The sequence below is a fragment of the Argiope bruennichi genome, chromosome 7 (genome assembly GCF_947563725.1).
Source record: "Argiope bruennichi chromosome 7, qqArgBrue1.1, whole genome shotgun sequence".
NCBI lineage: Eukaryota > Metazoa > Arthropoda > Arachnida > Araneae > Araneidae > Argiope > Argiope bruennichi.
In genome coordinates this window covers 18,570,017-18,589,879 of record NC_079157.1, presented here as the reverse complement: position 1 = coordinate 18,589,879, position 19,863 = coordinate 18,570,017, and the positions used below count along the sequence as shown (strand labels likewise).

At 28.8% G+C, this 19,863-nt stretch overlaps 1 protein-coding gene across 2 annotated transcripts in view; it reads right to left on the bottom strand.

The window, feature by feature from the left end:
• Positions 1-15,504, bottom strand: part of LOC129974933 (afadin-like) — a 110,165-nt gene extending 94,661 nt beyond the window's left edge. For both annotated transcript variants that reach the window (XM_056087735.1, XM_056087736.1), the window contains exon 1: positions 15,239-15,504. In XM_056087735.1, the coding sequence (XP_055943710.1) occupies positions 15,239-15,349 (111 nt within the window). In that variant the 5' untranslated portion in view covers positions 15,350-15,504. The remainder of the gene's footprint in view (positions 1-15,238) is intronic.
• Positions 15,505-19,863: the final 4,359 nt, after the last annotated feature.

Sequence of the window (19,863 nt, the reverse complement as noted above, 5' to 3'; positions counted from 1 at the left end):
ATCGAATTAGAACAATGTTAATATAATTTATGAAATCAACAAGAGCACAAATATTTCTTTATTTCATTCTCACACAACCATGTTAATAATTAGCCGCCTTCGTCGATCAGCTGTGTTATTGAGAATATTGCTTGTGTTTAATTTTAATGAAATGTCTCATTCCAAACTTGAGGTCCATGATTAAAGCAACTAAGTATTTTTTTTAATAATAGATTGACAATTTAATAATGATAGACAATAGAGACGCTCATTTTTTTTAGATTTACATCTGTTCTGCTAATTATATGTATTTAGCTTTTTAACAGATTCAATGCTTGTATTCAATCCAGAATTCTGGCATCGACAAGAAATTATAAAGAGTAAATGGTCGCGTAATCTATCTTCTAATGTACATTATTTTTCGCGGTACTGAATCTTCACTAATATCTGCACAGTTTACGTAATAAAAGAAAATCTCTCCTCTCAATATAGAGAATTTTCTTACTTCCTTTGTATTTCAAAGATGAAATAAATGTACATTACTAAATATTTGATGAAATAATGTTAACGAATTTCACAACTACAATGAAAAATATTACAGCAAATACTGCATAAAATTTTCAAAAAATTGTCGAAATTCAGGAAAAAGTTGCATAGTTCAAGTAATAAAACATTACAGTTTCAATGTTTAAATGGCATAAAAATCGCTTTCATTTCTTGAAGAAAAAAGCCAAAATCTTGTATTTAATTTTATATTTCGAAAAAAAAAAAAATCACTCCTACATGCACATTTCTACCTTCTGAAACTTATCGGTGCCACATTTGGTAGCTTTAGGTCAAACAATTTGGCCTATCGAACAACAAAAAGCATTAGCACATTTTTTTAAAAAATATTTGTAGAAATAGGAATACAAAATGAAAATTGTTTACACACATACTGTTCGAAACATTAAATATTTCAGAAACAGAATTACAAAAGCCGTAACAAATTATATAGAGTTGACAGGATTTCATACAGAATCGTGTTCAAGAGTTTTTGGATCACTAAAATTATGTCTTAAAACATTTCTCGACTTCACTCTGATAAGCTGTATTGCAAGTAAAGTTATATGAATCGGAAAACGATTTTGATTTAATAGATAAAATAATTCAAGTTTTAATTACTTACAGAATATAAAGGTATAATTCTTTTTGTTTGCTATTACTTTTTTTTTTTCTTTTTTACTTCAGTACTTTAATTAGCGCTTCCATAATTTTAAATGAAAATGGATTTAATATATAAAAATATAACTTCCTGAATAACGGTCTGAAAACCTTTTATATGATATTGAAATGCGAAAAATATAAATCATCCAACAAAAGTAAAGTCGTACAGGGCAATACGTCACTCTCCAGAATCAAGGACCTGTTCCAATCCAAAGTAAGGCACACGGGAGAAACGATGATCGATTCCGCGGTTTGTCCGATCAGAGGTCAACGATCTTCCCTACAAAAACTGTCACGCAAGATAATCACACGGACAAAGGTCAAAATGAATGAAGGACATGTTCCTCAGTCGATTGCTTCCCGCTAAACTGTGAGACCAGGTAACGCAGGCTCAACGTATTCACCGATGTTCATCATTTGAGAGAAGAGAGCGTGTAATGAGCACGACGTTTAGAAAGGGTTGCTGAATGACTGCGTGATCCTTGACTGCCCCACCTCTTTCTATATTATTTCCAATCCTTGGTAATACTAATAAAAATAATGAAATAAAAGACAGAAAGCATTTATGTACATTTTTTTCTTTCCGAATTGTAGTTGATATAATAGTTTAGAATGATGTTGTTACACTAAATGATTATACAGAGTAGTTATAGTTAAAGTTCCACTTTGAAACTGTCATAAAAGGAAAACTACTGGTCCAAATGTTGTAAAATTTGGCAATAGTTTAAAGGAGATCATAGGAATTTCTTTTCCGTGAAAAAAAGGTTCAAAAACTCACTATCAGGGGGAAAAATTGAGCTTTATGCAATATTGATAAACAAAATAGGACATGAAGACATCGGTTTCTAATGTGTTAAATCGTTTTCATGAAACGTATTACAAAGCATGTTCATTATGTGTTGTCTCAAAAAGCACTGTTTATAGTGATAATCTAAATAATTCAGCGGAAATGAAAGATGTGATACACCGACATGTGCTAACATTCCTTCTGATATGCTAAGAACTACTGTTGAGAATGCAGTTATGCGATTTAACTTGCCTTCAGAGCATGGTGGACGCCACATTGAACATGCTTTGTAACAAGTTTCAGAAACGATTAAACACATTTTAAACCGATATCTTCATGTTCTATTTTGCTTTAAAATATTGCATACAGTGCCATTTCCCCCCTGGTGGTAAGTTTGTGAACTTTTTTTTTTTCCCCTCTTGCGGAAAAGAAATTTCCATGACCTCCTTTAAACTATTACCAAGTTTGACAAACATTTAGTCCAGTAGTTTTCAAGCACTGATTCACTGATTTAAAAATGAATCATCATGCAATTTTGCGTAAATAAAATTATTCATAAACTTCAATCAAATTCATATTTTTCCAGCTTTAAATACAATAAAAACATTTCAATTCGGATTGTAACCAGCTGTCTAATTTATATCACAAACTGGTGGAAAAAAATCTATATTATATACTTTATACAAAATTTCTGCGAAGCTATTTTTAATGAAAAGTTTAAAGAGAAAATAAAAACTCGGGCTAAACACCTAAACGATACATTTAACACTAAGTGAAATGAGTCAACTGTTTTAACATACTGAAAAGAAGCAGACGACGTCGATAAAAAAAGAAAGAAAACTAAGCAGACAAACGAGACAGATTTAACTAGACAACCAGTAAAATTAACCTATGAACTCACAATAAGCAACGATACATCACAATCCGCGTTTAGTGTGAACAGCTGGAAACTTCAACCAACACCCACTGCTGCCAATCTAAATCTAGCAAATTGTTTTCTGGTAAAAAAGCTTTTTAACTCCTTTCATTGGGCACAGCCCACGGATGGAGGAGTCCTTCATACATAAATGATCGACAACACGCGATTCATTTCATCGAAGACCTATAAAACTCCTTCGTCACATTCTGCAGAATGCACTGGCAAACAAAGAAGTCAATACACGGACTCTCGTTACTGAAAAGAAAGTTCATTTCCTTTTATTGCTTGAAAATCTGACAAACAATCGAGTTCTTTTACTTTACGAAGTGGCAGCAAACAGCAGGGGATGAATGGCATCAAGAATGAAGTGACCACTTGACGAAATCGAAACTATTCTGAATACACGAAAAAACTTCGAGACTAGAACAACAAGGGGGGGGGGCAGGAGAGGGAATTCGGTTCGTGCATTTTCCAGATTTTTTTTTAAACATATGATCGTAAAAGGAAAGCGGCACCCACTTCACAGCAAGAGAAGGGAAAAAGAGGAGAAAAAAAAAACTGATAAAGAAAATAAAGGGGAGAAGGGGAGGAGAGCGTCTCTTATGGGATATCTTCTTTTTAACCACCCACTTCAAATGCTGAGGAGAGAGAGAAGGCGGGGAAGCGATAGTTACACTCGGATGAAAAAGTGACGTCAATCCGTGAGTAAGTAAAAAAGAGTGAAATGGGATATGACGTCTGAAAAATCTTAACAACTTAATGGGAGGACTTTCGCTTATTTTTTTTAATTCCTTAATATGGGAAATTACACGGAAAAATGGCGTAAGGAAAATAGAAATTGTATCGATTATGTAAATATATAGTACTTTTGTATTAATTATTTCGTAATATAAGATTTCGAAAATTTTAACATTAAATTTGTCCAAAAAATTTGCTTAAGAATATAAACAAAAAGAAATACATGGGAGATAGAAAAAATTATTTGCTGCCTAATCCAACTTTTTAAAAAATGCATTTTATCTTTGCCTTTTTGATTAATGCTATTAAGTCTCACATGAGTTATCTGAGCTTACAAAAAATTACTATTAATTAAAATTTTAGACTGCCTACTTATTATTGATCAAATTATATTTGAAAGAATGATGACGCCAAGAGAATACATTACTTAAAATATCAAATTGAATTTTATTTCTTTAAATCGTTTCGAAACAGTGCGCGTGCGTACGTGCGTGCGTGTTTTCCCCATTCAGAAAAGAAATTAAAGTCGTCCAAAGTTTTTTGAACATGGCTTTAACATCCCTAAACTTTTAATTAGAATCCCTAATGTTACATGGAATGTCAAAACAGCCATTATAGAATTCAATATAATAAGCCAATCAAATTAAACAACAGGGTTGAATATAACGGATATGTGGATTGTACGGCCATAGTGATGGGGGGGGGGAATGGTTCAGATACCCAAAGATCCAGTTTTATAGAATTGCAAGAAAGAGAGAGAGAGAGAAGTAAAATTAATTTCTAACTAAAAAATAAATTTCTAATAAATTAATAATAATTAATGATAAATTTCTAATAAATTAATAATAATTAATGATGAATTTCTAATAAATTAATCAAATAAAAAATAGACGAAAATATGATGCAGAAATCTTTTAAGCTTTTGGAATACCATTCCGTGACTTGAAGTATCATATTCGAGGCTAATCTTAAAGAAATAAAAAATATATATGCCATTATCAATAAATCTTTCTCAAATGACAAAAAAAAAAAAAGTTATTTAAAGAAAACCACAAAAAACTGACATTTCATTAGTAAACATTCATCACTAAAATAAAATAAACCAAAATGATGACCCAGAAAGACGAAAATAACTCGATTAGATTTTCAGAACTAAAATCCAGCTTCCATTTCAAACCAGCAAATATTGACAAATTACAAGAAAATAAAATAAGTATGCAGGAACAAGGAAATAATTAATGCTTCAAAAATTTAAAAGACATGATTAAGATTACAAAAAACAGTATGATTTGCTTTAATAATATTGTTTGGATTGATTCATCCACATGAGACAATTCATGAAGAATTATTCTTTGCAAGATTAAAAATAGATGATTCCTCACAAACTTGCAGAAAAATTAAATCTAAGTGATTTTATAAAAGCCTGTACAAAGGATGAACTCATTCATATCCATGATATCTATACATATTTTAAGTGAAAAGATGAGAATTTAAAATTGCACTTCTTTTAACTAACTTTTTAAAAAATGCATCAAAAGTGAGTAAAGTATAAAAGTATTCCGATATCACTATTTATATAATAAACTGAAATTCGGGATAATATTAAAGTCGAAATAGTTTTTTACTCTCAGACAGGAGTGAAAATTTGGGACCATCTGGTAAATCCTGAAAAACGAATTATAACTGTTCCCGATTCTTCTAACTATTGATGATCATTTTGATCATCAATTGATCATCAATCATTTGAATATAAAAAAAAAAGTAACGAAACATGAAATGTTATGTATGCTATCCATTTTGCATGATAGGCCAAAAATTTTTTTTAAAAAAATGTCCTTACGTTCGTTTTGTTTACATTCAAAATTTTAAAAACTATATTTTAAAAATAAATCACACTTTAAAAAAAAAAAAAAAAAAAAAAAAAAAAAATTTCGCATAAGCAGTACAAAGAACTGTGACAACGATAGTCCAAAAACGCTCTGAGCTCGAAGGATGAAATTTGGTATATAGTTTTTACACAAAAGATTTGCTCAAAATTGGATAAATTTTGAATAAAATCCGTTTGTCCGGCTGTTCAAATATAAGTTAACATGATAATTATAAAATAAAGGGACCTAAAGGATAGTAAAATTCGGTACACACATTTAATATCTATAGTGCTGACACCTGTCAAATTTTGAGCCAAATTCAACTACAGGTTGACTGTCCGTCGGTTTGAATTTTCGGATCCATACAGACACCGTCATTCAAAAACGCAATGACTCAAATATATCGAATTTGGTGTGGGATTTTGTGACTACAATTGCAATATTATGACAATTCTTTGTTCCAATCGGTTCACAAAAACTCGTCTAAAACACAAATTTGATTTTCAGATACTATTACCCATATGCCAGGAATTAATGACCAAAGAAAAGCTCGGCGAGAATCACACAATAGATTAAGTAAAATGCTAATTTACGCCAAATGTTAATATTTCGTAACTGCTGTAAGCCAATGCCATGCGAGGCGTTCTCTGGAATAACATTTTTATTCGAGAAAGTTTGGAAAAAATCATTTCCGCAGAGTTTTATTTATTTGCATTGGACATTTTACATTACAATCTTCAACTCAATGGTATTTATTAACTGCCAGATGGCATTATAATTGTAAAAACAATGGGGTTGCAAAGAAATTTACAAAAATAAATTGGAAAGCACACTGTTACCATAAATAATAGAAAAATTAAGAAAAGAACATTTTTGAAATTTTAAATTTGTCATGAGCTACGAATTTGTTTTATACACTTTAACACTCTTTTCTACCAGTTTCTTTTTATTATTTAAAGAGTATAAAACTATTATTCACTATAAAGTATTCAATTTAAAAATATAATACACAAAAATATTTTTAACAAATGGATTTCTTTGTTTTTGTCATTTCAGTCAGTACAAATACATGGATGCATTTAAAAACCGGAATAAATTCAAACGATCAAAAAAAAAAAAAAAATCACCAGGTGAGATGAAAAACGAAAAAAATTATGAATTAAAAAAAAAAGAAAAAAGAAGCCGATTCATTTATTAAAAGAAGGCAGCTTTAGTATTCCAAAGCAAGTTTTTTAAGAATAATTCTAAACTGAACTATGATTCTACAAGAATTTATTTACATTTTTAAATAATCGTTTGTGTTCTGATCAGGGAAAAAAAAAATAACTACAGTTGTAGCCAAATCTTATAGCTAAGAAACGCGTTCCCTGGTAGTCGCATAAGGGTATTATTTATATAGATTAACAGTAATTTAATTTCATTATAAAGCATTTTATAATCATAAAACATTTTTCATATATACGTTATTCTTTAAATATGTCTGCGAATTGGTATTCGTTTTTATAATAAAATAAAACCTTGTGGTTCAATCAGTATTACAAAACTTTATTTTATCTTTTTTTTTTAACTTTATTTTTTCATTCTGGTCTGGCAACCTTGGTGCTAATTGAATAACCTATTATCATTTTAACATCACCATCAAAAAAATGATTTATCTTCCATAAAGGCCTACGTCTACGTGCCAAATTCATTCTATGCCGGCTAAATGTTTCAAGTGTTTCATTCACAGTGAATAGCTCTTGAGATCCACGGCAGAAAGTGAGCGTAGGAAAAGGATCTCGTAAACATAAATATACGCTGAAAAATTCCACATGGCTCTAGAAGCAACTTGTCCAATAGGCTGAAGTGTGGCGGTTCAGGCGTCAAATACCAAAATCCTTCAGGTTCGTGCATATCCGTTTAAAGTAAACAACCCGGCGGAATATTTCGGGGAAAAAGAAACGCTGCCATTTTGGTTCGCCAATAGCTAAGACAATAAGCAGATTGTATAGCTACGGGTGAAGAAACATTGAATCAAACCAGTTATCTGATCCGACAAGAAAATAAACCTTTTCGGGACCTTCTATTATTATACGACAATGCAAAGAAGTGTCATTAGATGAAACGTAGTTGTGGTTACTAAATAAGGGTTTGGTGTGTTTGCAACCTCTATACCGAATAACCGGAAGGTTATCGCGGTCTTAACACAAGAATATTAAGCTGAAGGTGAAATAATGTTATAATCAGAAGAAAAAAAAAGGAAAAAATATTAACACAAACTTATTAAAATTCATTGAAAAGTTTTGATAACGATAAAAGAGTTGAGACCAAGTATAAAGTACGTGTTCCGACTGATAATTACCCGGGCATAAACTTACATAATGAAATTCGAATTATAATGTTAAAAAGTGCCACTAATTTCAATAACAGAGGTTAATGTCGTTTTAAAGCAACGCGAAGGTAACAACAGGACGGTCCTGGTAATTTTGAAGAGTGGTTAAAGTGGCGAGAATGAATCTGCGTTGACACTCTTGTATTAAGCAGTATCTTGACACTCTCGTATATCAGCTTCGAACCTGGGATCCGCCGGTCTTGAAACCAAGAACTCGCCATCCGAACACAGACTTCAAAAGATGTTTTAGAAGACGGATTCTGGCAGTAACTACAGTGGATCAAAACACTGAAACCTTAAGAAATGTATTAATAAATAAAGGAATCAGTTTTCTGAATTTGAACCTCAGATATTTTGGATACTGGAAGATGTAAATAATGAGTAGGAAAGCATTTATAGTAATGGCAGCAAATGTCTGAAAGATAATAACCAAATTATGTCACTAGTACAGATCCGGGGAAGGGGGAACTTCAAAAGATAACTTGGAATAAATCGGGGGTGCATTTGCTTTCGATCTTTTATATTGTTTGTTTGTATAATTTCAGAGTTAGATGTAGAAAATTAAGTAAGCATTTAGGAAAAAGACTCAAAATTTTAAGCAGCAACGATCGCGTACTATATTTCATCTATTTACTTCTTTTTGTTTTTGAGTTAAACACTCATATAATATGAACCCTTGGATGTACATGATCGAAAATTCGAGCCAGATTTATAATGATTTTAATAAAGCCACATGCCTACTTTCATTTATTAAGATCGTTGCTTTTTCCGTGTTATCATGCTTACGTGTACGAACAGCGAAATATACTCTAATATAGTTCTCTCAGCGTACTTCGCATATAGAAATGTAAAAAAGCATATGAACATTATATAACTGCATAATAATAAAAAGGAGAATTATTCAGGTCATCTTAAAGGGAAGGATCAAAAACTAGGATTGTCAAGACTAATGAGCAGAATGTCTGGTCACTTTATTTACAAATCGTCCTAATTTGACCAAAAACTACTGCAGCAGAAAAAAAGTTTGATATCACAAATAATTAATGGAAAAGATTTAAAAACGACTACGTTCTTAATTAGACAACAACATAAAACAGTTATTCATTTATTTTAAAAATCAATCAGCCGATTTATTTCAAATAGATTTTTTTAAACCCGAATCTGATCGTCTTTCTTTCCAAATCACAGTCTTTCAGCAAAAGATCAATATCGTGTTAAAAAAAATTAAAAACACACAAAACATACGGTTCCGCATAAATTAATGGCGTGGAAACTGAGATAGGAACGGCCGATCCCACTTTAAACTGTAATTCATACGGTTTCAAACCCTCTACTATCGTACACAAGACCAAATTACCAGTGTGAAGTATCACTAGCAACCACACATGAGAGACCAGAATAAGGCTTCTTATTTTTGAGAAGCTGGAAAGAGGATGCGAAGTGACAAAAACAAAAATGCCTGGGTTCCCTTCCCTCCTGCAAAACTGATAAGGGGGATTACCTCCTACAATAAAATGTCAACGGGACACTTTTATGGCGAATCGGAGAAGAGAAACACATGGTTATGCATGAGTGGTTGGGAAGACAGCGGCTACAATCTTGGTTACGCCTGATAAATCTACGCCAACTTTAACCACTTTTTTTATGCATCTCTGTGCATCGATAAATCCCAGTCACTTGGCCTTATTATTTTTTTTTTTCTACTTCATTTTTCAGTCGAATAAGTAGCTTAAGTCGATTTTTCTCTTAGAAATTATTCATGGATTTTATTTCAAAACCTCTTAAGAAGAAAGTGAAGACTGGTTTTGGAGGCGTACGCTAATATCTCCAATTTCTAAGGAGGCAATTTTTGAATTTTTTTTACACTTTTGACTTGAGTATCTTGTAAAAAAAGGGGGGAGAGGAGGGACCTCTAGTCTCAAACATTGTAGCATAAAAATAGTAAGTTAAAAAACATTATGAAACACGCAAATGATCGTCTGTTTTTGTTTTTTTTATCCTTTTTCATCGTCGTTTTTAAATCAAGTTTACATACACATAAAATTATATTAATGCAAAAAAGGATAGATACTTCCCTTAATCTGAAACAAAACTAAAAAAGCAAATCTTTTTTCACAATTAAATTTCCCAAATTTTCTTCAATTAAATTTAATCTTATACTGCAAGAGACAACTCCACAGACGACTTACCATTTCAATAGCGAAGGAATGATATATCACGTCAGTTTTGGTATGATAAATTTTGAAACATTTAATAAAATTAAAGAAAATATCATTCAGAGAATATTGATATCACTAAAAGGCTAATTTTTATGAATTTTAAAGTGATGCAAAAATAAGTTATATATGAGCATATACTTTGAGGTAATTGAGAAAAAATTTTTAAACTTAAAATAAATAAAACCCTAATTAAAACTTTTTAAACCTGTCTTTTTTTAATTAGAACTTTACTCAAAAAATTACTTAGAGCATATTCTACATCAAACAGTTTGAAATATTTGAAAGATTTTTGCTTCATATATCACACAATTTATAAATAGTATGCCAATCTAAAAAAGCTACACAACTAAAATAATTTTAAAACATTCTGGAAATATTATTAGCACATCTTTTTTAAATAATAAAAATCTTTAATCTGGCCAAATTCTTCCTTTAGCAATTTAGTAAAAAAATATAACATGCTAATGAATGTAATCACAGAGTATAATTTAGAAAATATTACTTGACAAATTTCTAAGCATTGGCTATAAAGAAAGAAAATATTATAAAACACATTTTCCTTGGAAAATCATGATTTTCTTTCATCTAAAAAACAAAATGAATAATAATTTCCCCTCCTAAAAATCATTCATTCAATTTTAAATACTAACTGCACTATTTCCACAGCTGTTTGCAGTTTATAAAAAAATGAATTAATAAAAAATCATTACCTCAGATAATTTATTTCCCTAAATAAATTTTAAAATGCATTGCAAAATTTGTTTAGTATCATGTTATGAATCTTATTTTTCAAAATATAATCAGTAACAAAGTTGATAACACAAAAAAAACTGGCAAAATGTGTCATTACATCTTGTAAATAGGTTCAAATCTGATTGTATATTTAAAATCAATCAATATATTTTAATAGAATTTCATTTTTACGGTAATTATATGAGATGAAATTATATATTTCATCTTACTGTTTAATGTCATGGGGTTCTTTTAGCAGCCTTATGCAGATACAGGTATTTTACACCTGATACTACAAGCTAATTGCATCTAAATTAAACAAAAATTAATATCCTACTCCTTAAACCTCCATGTCATATTAATATAAGGCAACAATTCCATGACAAATTTAATAAGCACCTTACTCGCATGTACAGTGAATTTTTGTTGATATTAGATCTATACATTTCAGACACCAAAATCAGTTCTATAATATTTAACTACCGAGTACTATGAAGAGGCCCTTAAGGAAAATAAGCAGCACAAATATAGGCACATAAATATTAATAATCATTGTTTAAGTAAAGTTGTTTAAGTTCTTTCAAGTAAAAAGAATCAAAAATAAAATCTTCTCGGAATAAAATAAAACTTCCTTTGCAATACAATATTCGAAATTAAAGGACATGTTCTGTCTAAAGCAAGAAAATTCTGCCTAAAAAAATAAAACCTTTCAAGTAAAAAGAACATGTATGAATTTAATTCATTTTAAAACACTGCTCTAGCTTGAGTGAATTAGAATTCAGTCCAGAAAAAGGAGAAAAGGCAGACTGCTCAAGACATCTGAAAAAGGTCATGACCTCCTTAACAGGGAAGAAAAAGGAATTTCTTGAGTCATACTTCAATCATTAATTAGCATAATTACGAAAGACTCTACTCTTAATGAAAGATCCTAGTTTGTATAGCATATAAGCAATTTGAAAAAAAAAAAAAAAAAGTTATTACGAAACTTAAGAATTTTACTTTTGAAAAATGAAACAAAAAATTGTCACAAAATGTTAAAAGCTAAATCTTTCGTTTAATCAAGTAAATTACTAGAAAAAGTAGTATATATATTGGTAAAAGAAAAAGATAGATTAAAAGAAATGCAAAAAGAATTAGAAGAAATTTTTCCTATATAAAGAAATATTCTAAAGTATACTATTATTAAACCATTATAAATATATATAAAGAATTTTAATCTTTTTAAATAAAAGAGCAAGATACATGCTTCTTTTTTTTTTATTATATTCCTTTGAAATAACATTGAAGAATCTAAGGGCCAGAAAACTTTTAATAGACAAGTTGTTAGCTACGGCTGAATGATATTTTGCAGTGAATTTCTTCTGGTATATAATATAAAAAAAATGAATAATTTAAAATAAATATGCTCTTCAAAAATTTTTAAAAAAATTATAAGTTTTATAACATTTTTTAATTAAATTACTGTATTGTTTGTAAAGTTCAAAGCTTTTTATGCTCCATACAAATGTTCAGAAAATCTTTTAAATAAATTTTGAGCAAATATTGAATGAAAGAGTCGCCCTTAAAGAACTGATAAAAATTTATACCAAGTTATAAATTCTATGATTGAATACATAAAACATTATCTTTAAAAAGGTAAGAAAGATTACAAAATAATTTTTGTAGCTTTATTTTAATTCCTATAACAGAAAAGAAAGTTTGTTCTTTCTTAGGAGTGGAAAGAGAGATTAAAGGCAAAGTAAAAGGCTTGTTTCGATAATATATTCCATTTATAGTCAAAACACTATATTACTTGATATTATTTACTTTTTATTTCTTTACATTAGGTTGGTCTTCAAAAAAAAAAAGCGGCATAAACAAGTTTCCAACAATATTAAGAGTGCGAGTCTATTAAATTTTGAAAATTTAATACACTCATATTTGAATTTATCATAAAATTTTCTTTTTACTTTCAGTTTCACCTCCATCACTAAAATGTATGGATTTAAATGTGTAAAGAAAAATAAAAAAATACTTGCATTTCAGATTTTTCTGTTAACAAAATCAAGCTATCATAAGAAATACCTGCTGATAAAACTGCTAACAGGATGATAAAATTTAACAGTAAAATTCGAATTTTGTTAAGACTGTATTTACAGACATTTTTAATTGACTCGCAAACATAAGCAACTGTATAATGAATATGCAATACTTCAGTTAATATATTAGTTCTAAATGGAAATTACTTTTACATATATATTACATATTAAGCTTCAAAATTTCAATGAATATCTATAAAAAAATATTTTAAAAACTGCTTCTGTTAATAATCATGTAACTTCTACAGTTTGCATTTAAATTAATTCGTCTATTTTTGTCACAATTCAATTCAATTCAATTCCATTTATTTGAATTTTCTTGACAAAATTTAAAAAACAATATTGGCATATTTAATCTTTGAATAACATTAAGATTTTTATTTTTATCAATAAGAATAGAACAAATGGTAGTAAATTTTGCTATTATTTTTACAGAATTGACCAAAATAGAGCTGCCGTGTTCCATATGGAATACAAATAAGGTCCAACTCCTATAAATTACCATTACTATGCAATTTTACTGAATTGTATATATACATATACATTATTCCTTCTTATTTGGTTGATTTTGGAAATAATTAGTTAAATAAAAACATTTACTTTTTAAAATTATATGACTTTAAATTAATGAAAACAAATATTCTGATGTATATTCTTTAAATAAAATACAACATTGTTTCAATCTGTTCTGAATGCGAATCAATTAATGATAGAATTTATTCAATGGGTAATAGAAATATTTAAAAGTTAACAAAGAGCATAAGTTTATGATATTTCACAATCTATACAAAAAAAAATGCAGTAGTAATTTGTTATTAAAAGTTCATAAGGAAGGCAATTATCTATACTATAAGCAAATTATACAATAAAAACTACACAAACTACTCAAAACCAATAATTCCCTTTTAAAACATAAGACATATCATTCATTCAAACAAAATGAATATTTAACAAATGTGTAACAGATACTTTTTAATATCATAATTTCATAAATTTATTTTCATGTAGTCAATGATTGACCACATGTAAACTTTAATCGATTCTGAACTAGGACAACATTAAGATATATATCTCTTCCCATTTTCATTACTGTTGAAATATACTGTACAACTCTGTTTAAAAAAATTTATGCGAAAGTAGAAATTTATATTAACAGCAATAAAAATCTTTCAAAAAATACAACTCTAGTATTTTCTTACATTTTTTTTTTATTTCAGCCATACACACAAATTTAATTTATTTTTTAAATTTATTTAGAGGTGATATTAAATTATTGAAAGCAATATTATATTTAATTCTGATACATGTAAAGTACAACATTGAAAAACTGTAATCCTGACTTTAAATATTAAAGTATAAATAAATATAAATGATTTAAATATTCATCAACATAAGATCCTTTAGCAAGAAATTACGAAGTGACTGAATGATATTTCAGTTTTAGAAAAACCTTATTTTATTTATTTCATTGATTATTATTATGATTGAATTTGAATATTTACAAATATTAGCTGGCCAAAACAAAAGGAACCCCTTAGACGAAGGTCTAAATAAAAAAATTTAAAAAATATTTCAAAACAAATCATGAATTCTTCTTCAGTAATTCTTAAATAATTAAAATCAGTTAAAGGTGTTAAAACTAAGAGTAGCCGAAATTGTACAGATAAGCTGACATAGAACATATTACATTTCATTAGGATTAAAGATTTATAAAAATTCAATAAAAAAAAGCTGATAATTTAAATATTTCTAGAAGAAAGTCATCAACAAATACAAGTTGCACGTGTTTGACTGTAGTAAAATAATACAACATTGAATTATATCCTTAATCAAGATATTCTGAACTGTCAGAACAAAAAAATTCTACCTCACAAAAATCTATTTTAAAACACTTTGATTCTAAGACAATTACATTCAACACTAATTTATCACTTATTACATGATATTAGTTTATAAAAACTTTTTGATCAATAATTACAACAAAACTGGAAAAAAAATACACAGGAATTTTAAAATTTCAAATGCAACAATTTTATTACTAAAATAAAAATAGACTTTTTTAATAATTAAAACGATAATTTTATAATTTTATCATAAAATATATTCGTTGTCTTTTATTTTATTTTTTTTATACGCGCCTTTCGAATAACACACCTATTCTACCTGTCTGTAGCAATAGCCTTGAGGGTGTGCTACTACTACGCCATCTTGAATCGAACAAACGTAAATAAGAGATTCCAATTTAAGTTTTCATAGTGTTAATCATGACAAAATAAATCGCTAATGCCCAAAAAAAGTATTTCTTAAATGTTCCTTTTAAAAGAACAAAAATTCATCATACCTCATTCGGTTCCGACAGCCAAAATATATCCAATCGGTTAGCGTTCCATTGATCGATTATATTCTTCAACTTTTCTCGTTCTTGAGCTTTTCTTTCACGATCGTTGGCCATTTTGATATTTAATTCCTTTACAAAATTAGTATTTATAGGACGGCTTCAATCCAAGGCAATAAGGCAGTTTTTCACACATAGATTTATAAGGACACTTTACGTACACACGCACACAACCGAACATAACACTTATTTACGGCGCAAACATTACAACACCGAACTAGACGATTCAAAAGTAACTTGCGCATGTGCGAAAACCGCCATCTACTTTTTGACAGTCGCACTAAAAATGCGACGAATCAACAGGTGAATATTAGTTTTGGAATCGCGAACAGGAAGAATACTTTTGACGAACGAATGTTCTTTTAGAATTTTCAAGATATTCATTGAATTAGTGAAAATAATAAAAACTCGGGTCATTTTAACCATTAGTAAAGATTATTTCATGAAGTGACATGTGAATAAATGGCAGGAAACAAAATATTCAGCATATTAGAACTAATGTTTTATAAAATACTTTAAATAATTATAATTCTTTAATTGTTTATTTTTAAAAAATTATTTCGACAAGTTTTTTTTTATAAAAAGTCTTTTGAATTCATAAAATGAATAAATAACAATATAATTATATATTTTTTTATTTTGGAAAAAATTATTTCTAAGAATAGATTTAAATTCAAGAAACCGAATAAAAAAATTAACAAAATATTAAAGTGTCCAATTTTAAAATTCTTCTATAAGAAAATATCATATAAGAAAAATATCTTTGATAAGAATTTATATTTTATATAAATTTGCAAGATATTTTTAGTACATATTAATCCATGAAATAGCATATAGATAGTAAAGCATCGACATTCTGTAGGTATCATAAGTTTAAAATGTTATTAGTCTAAAAAAATAAAGGCATTTCAATTTTTTTGAAATTCATTTTTGATATCTTAAGAAGCATCAAATTTTAATTCATTTATATTTTTATTGAAGAATGTAGAGTTTTGACATTTTACATCAACATCAATTAATGGATATGCATAGGTTATAAAATATGCTTCTTAAATTTAATTATAATTCCTCTTTTCATTGAATATTAATTAATTTAATTTAAATTTCTTTCTTTTCTTTTGTATTTTTATTTGTTTAAACTCGTTTAAACTTTTTTTTCCCTCTTCATTTTCTATCGTCCTGTTATTTTTTTATTAATATATTAGATTCCGAAGAGAAAAAATATTTCCTAAACAAATTCAAAGAAAATAATATTATTTACAATGGTGAAAATCCAAAGAATTGTAATACAATGCACTTAACATTAATGTCAAATTTGAATGATACCCTGGAACAGTGAACTCATAGATTAAAAGAGTTAATGTTAAACTTAAAACTTTCATCGATTTTTTGAAGAATTCTGCTCGAATAATTGATGATGTGAAGATTTCCACAATGTTTATTTTTCGATTCTTTTACGAGGAAAAAAAATCGTTTTCCATTCATCTTAATTTAAATTAGATATTTATTTATGTATATATAATCTAATTTCAACAGACTTTATAAAAAAAACTATTCCAAATCAATTTAGAAGCAAATAGAGCAGACAGAAAATCAAATCATTTGAAGATAAAATAAATGCAACATGCGTTACGCAACGGAAGATAATTTTGTCAGCTTTTTCTTTTCGTTTTGTGAAAAAAAAATTTTTTGCGTTAAAGACGAGCAAGAAAATGACTTCCCTATTTACGAATGAAATTCTATGGAACAAGTAGATTAAGGAAGCATTGCTGTATAATTTATCACGAAAAGGCAAGCACACAGCCTAAAAAAAAGAAAATATTTAACTAGTTAATTTCTTCAGTTTTGAATTTGAAAATGGAACAAATGATTTTTAAAGCATAGAATGAAACACATACCATTAGGATTTTTTCCTCCTTTTACGTTGTCTCGGAAAAATGGCAATGTCTTTAAATGTTCATTTTAAAGATTTTTTTTTTTTTTTTTTTTTTTGTGCGTTGGCATTACTTAGTTCGTTTGACAGTATTTGTTTCAGTGGTGTAGATGCGATTTTAGCAATCCGAAAAAGCAGAAGAAAAAAACAAACAAAAAAACTACCACTCTCTATACAGTGGCATAGAGTGTATAGACTTCAAAATTAATTTTAACAAAGCATTTTATATCTTATGTATTTGATAAGATGGAGGGCCGCGGTGGCCTGGTGATAAGGCCTCGGAATCGGAGGGTTTCAGGTTCGAGACCCGGATCCACTGAATAACAGTCTTGTAAGGGAGTCTGTTGCACGCTAAATCCGTCATGACCAAACGTCCTCCCGCTGGCGTGGCGTGGAGAGGGGGGCGCCAGCTCAGGTGTCGTCCTCGTCATCTGACCGTGGTTCAAAATTACGAGGTCCGTCCCAAAATAGCCCTAGTGTGGTTTCAATCGGGGCGTTAAAATAACTAAACTAAACTAACGAACTGATGAAACAGTGAAAATGAAATGTTTGATGCAACAGTGAAATCTAAGGTTGAAAATTATGCGTTAAATATATACTTTTTGAGAATTGCAAAATTTTAGGAAAAATTCGCTCGACAAATTTGTTAATATCACTAAAAAAACAATTTTTTAAATTTTGAAATCAGTTTTCTAAATTGATTTTAATCAGTTTGTAAAACTAATCAGTGTAAAAATCAATTTTCGTTATAATAGTTAACTAATTAGTGTAGAAGTCCTTTTTTGTAATAATATTTTCGAGAATTTTTGAGCAAAAATCCAAAATTTCGCTCGGTTTTTGAAAATAATTCGAGAAAAAAAATCTTGTCTCAGGTGAATATTCCCACTTTCCAAAGTATATCTTGTGCCAATGCGGCAGCTCTTGGTCCTACGATCAAGCCAGTAACACACATACATATACACATTCTCATTCCTCATCAGTAGAGCTAAATATTAAGATGTAAATACTATTTCTTGATTTTCATAAACACAAATATAATAGAATTTTATACAATTTCCATTTATTACTCTTAATAATAATTTTATTCAATATTAGATTTATGCAATTAATTTGTACTATTTTTCCATTTTGTGCTTATACTTGCATTGTAATTTCATAATGTTATGTTCATAAATGTTTAAAATTTCACCTTTACTACTTGTTAAGAATAAATATAAATTAATGCAAAGAAAAAAAAGACCTTTTTCTATACTTGTTTTTGGCATTTCAAAAATCAATATTTTGATGTAAATATGAGCAGGCTAGAAATGCTTCAAGATTTCTTCATCATTAAACGAACTGAATGAATGCATAATATAATGCTATGGAAAATCACCTAAACGAAATCACCAAATAGACGCCAAATTTTCAAAAAATAGCACTATTAAAAATACCTATAAACCTGAAGGAGTAGTCTCTCTGATACTTTCTATAGTGTTACTCATAATAATGGTACTATCCCCTTGCCCCTGCATGAAATTGTGAATCTTCGACAATTCCGGGAACGCAGCGAGTGCTCAGATTTTTATTTTCAGTTTCCCATATGAGCATTTTGTGCTTCGTGCTATCTGAAGAAAATTAAATGCTTGTAACATAGAGTGAAGAAAATTGATTACACATTTTGATCATTTTATATTTTACCAACTGAAACCAAGTTTTGACATACAGATGCAGTAGTTACTAATTACATTTAGTAACTACTGTACTAATTGCAGTTAGTAATGAGATTGCATAACAAATTTCAAACTATCTGCATTTTTAAGTTATGGATATACGTGCATGAGAATGAATAAACCATGAAATGGTTTACTCTTTGCCGAATTTGCTTCAAAATATCATAAATGTCTACATGTTAAAATTGAGACATTAAATAATGCATTAAACTGTACTAAAACTGTGCACTAGGTTTCATTTATCTGGATTATTGCGTTGTTGACTTATCGCCTTTGTATGTACAAATGAAAGTACAAAGACAATCAACCCTATGATGGTTTCATTTAACATTTAATAAATACCTACATCACAAATATTAAAATTGTGCGCTAAATTTTATTTATCTAAGGTTTTGAATTTTTGAGATAAAATACTTACGTGCATTCGGAAACATACAGATGGATAGACTATCAATTCTGATGGATTTGCTTTAAAATAGGATACAGATCTACGCTTTAAATGCGAATGAATGTATTATGATACCCCCAAAATTAAATTCAAATTTACAATTTGTTAATGGCAAGTAAAGCAAAAAGTAATTCTTCTTTATGACTTCTAAAAAAAGTTCAATTTAAAGATGATGCGAAAAAAAATTTCAAAATACGAAGCTCATCAAATGAACTAACACTTTTTTCAGTGAACTTTAATTATGAAAACACCAGTGTGTGAGTAAGTGAAAATAAAAGTAAATACAATTTCACCAATCCACCCCCCCCCAAAAAAAAACAACGGTAGTAGTCTTCCCAAAACTGTCTCGCATGCTCTCTAATATACTTCTCATGCCAGAGAACGTCTTACATGGCACTGGTGTACAATAGTTACAAAACTTTGGGCATGAATTTACCATTTTTACTGGATCTGTTGTGTCATCCTTGGCGAGTTATTT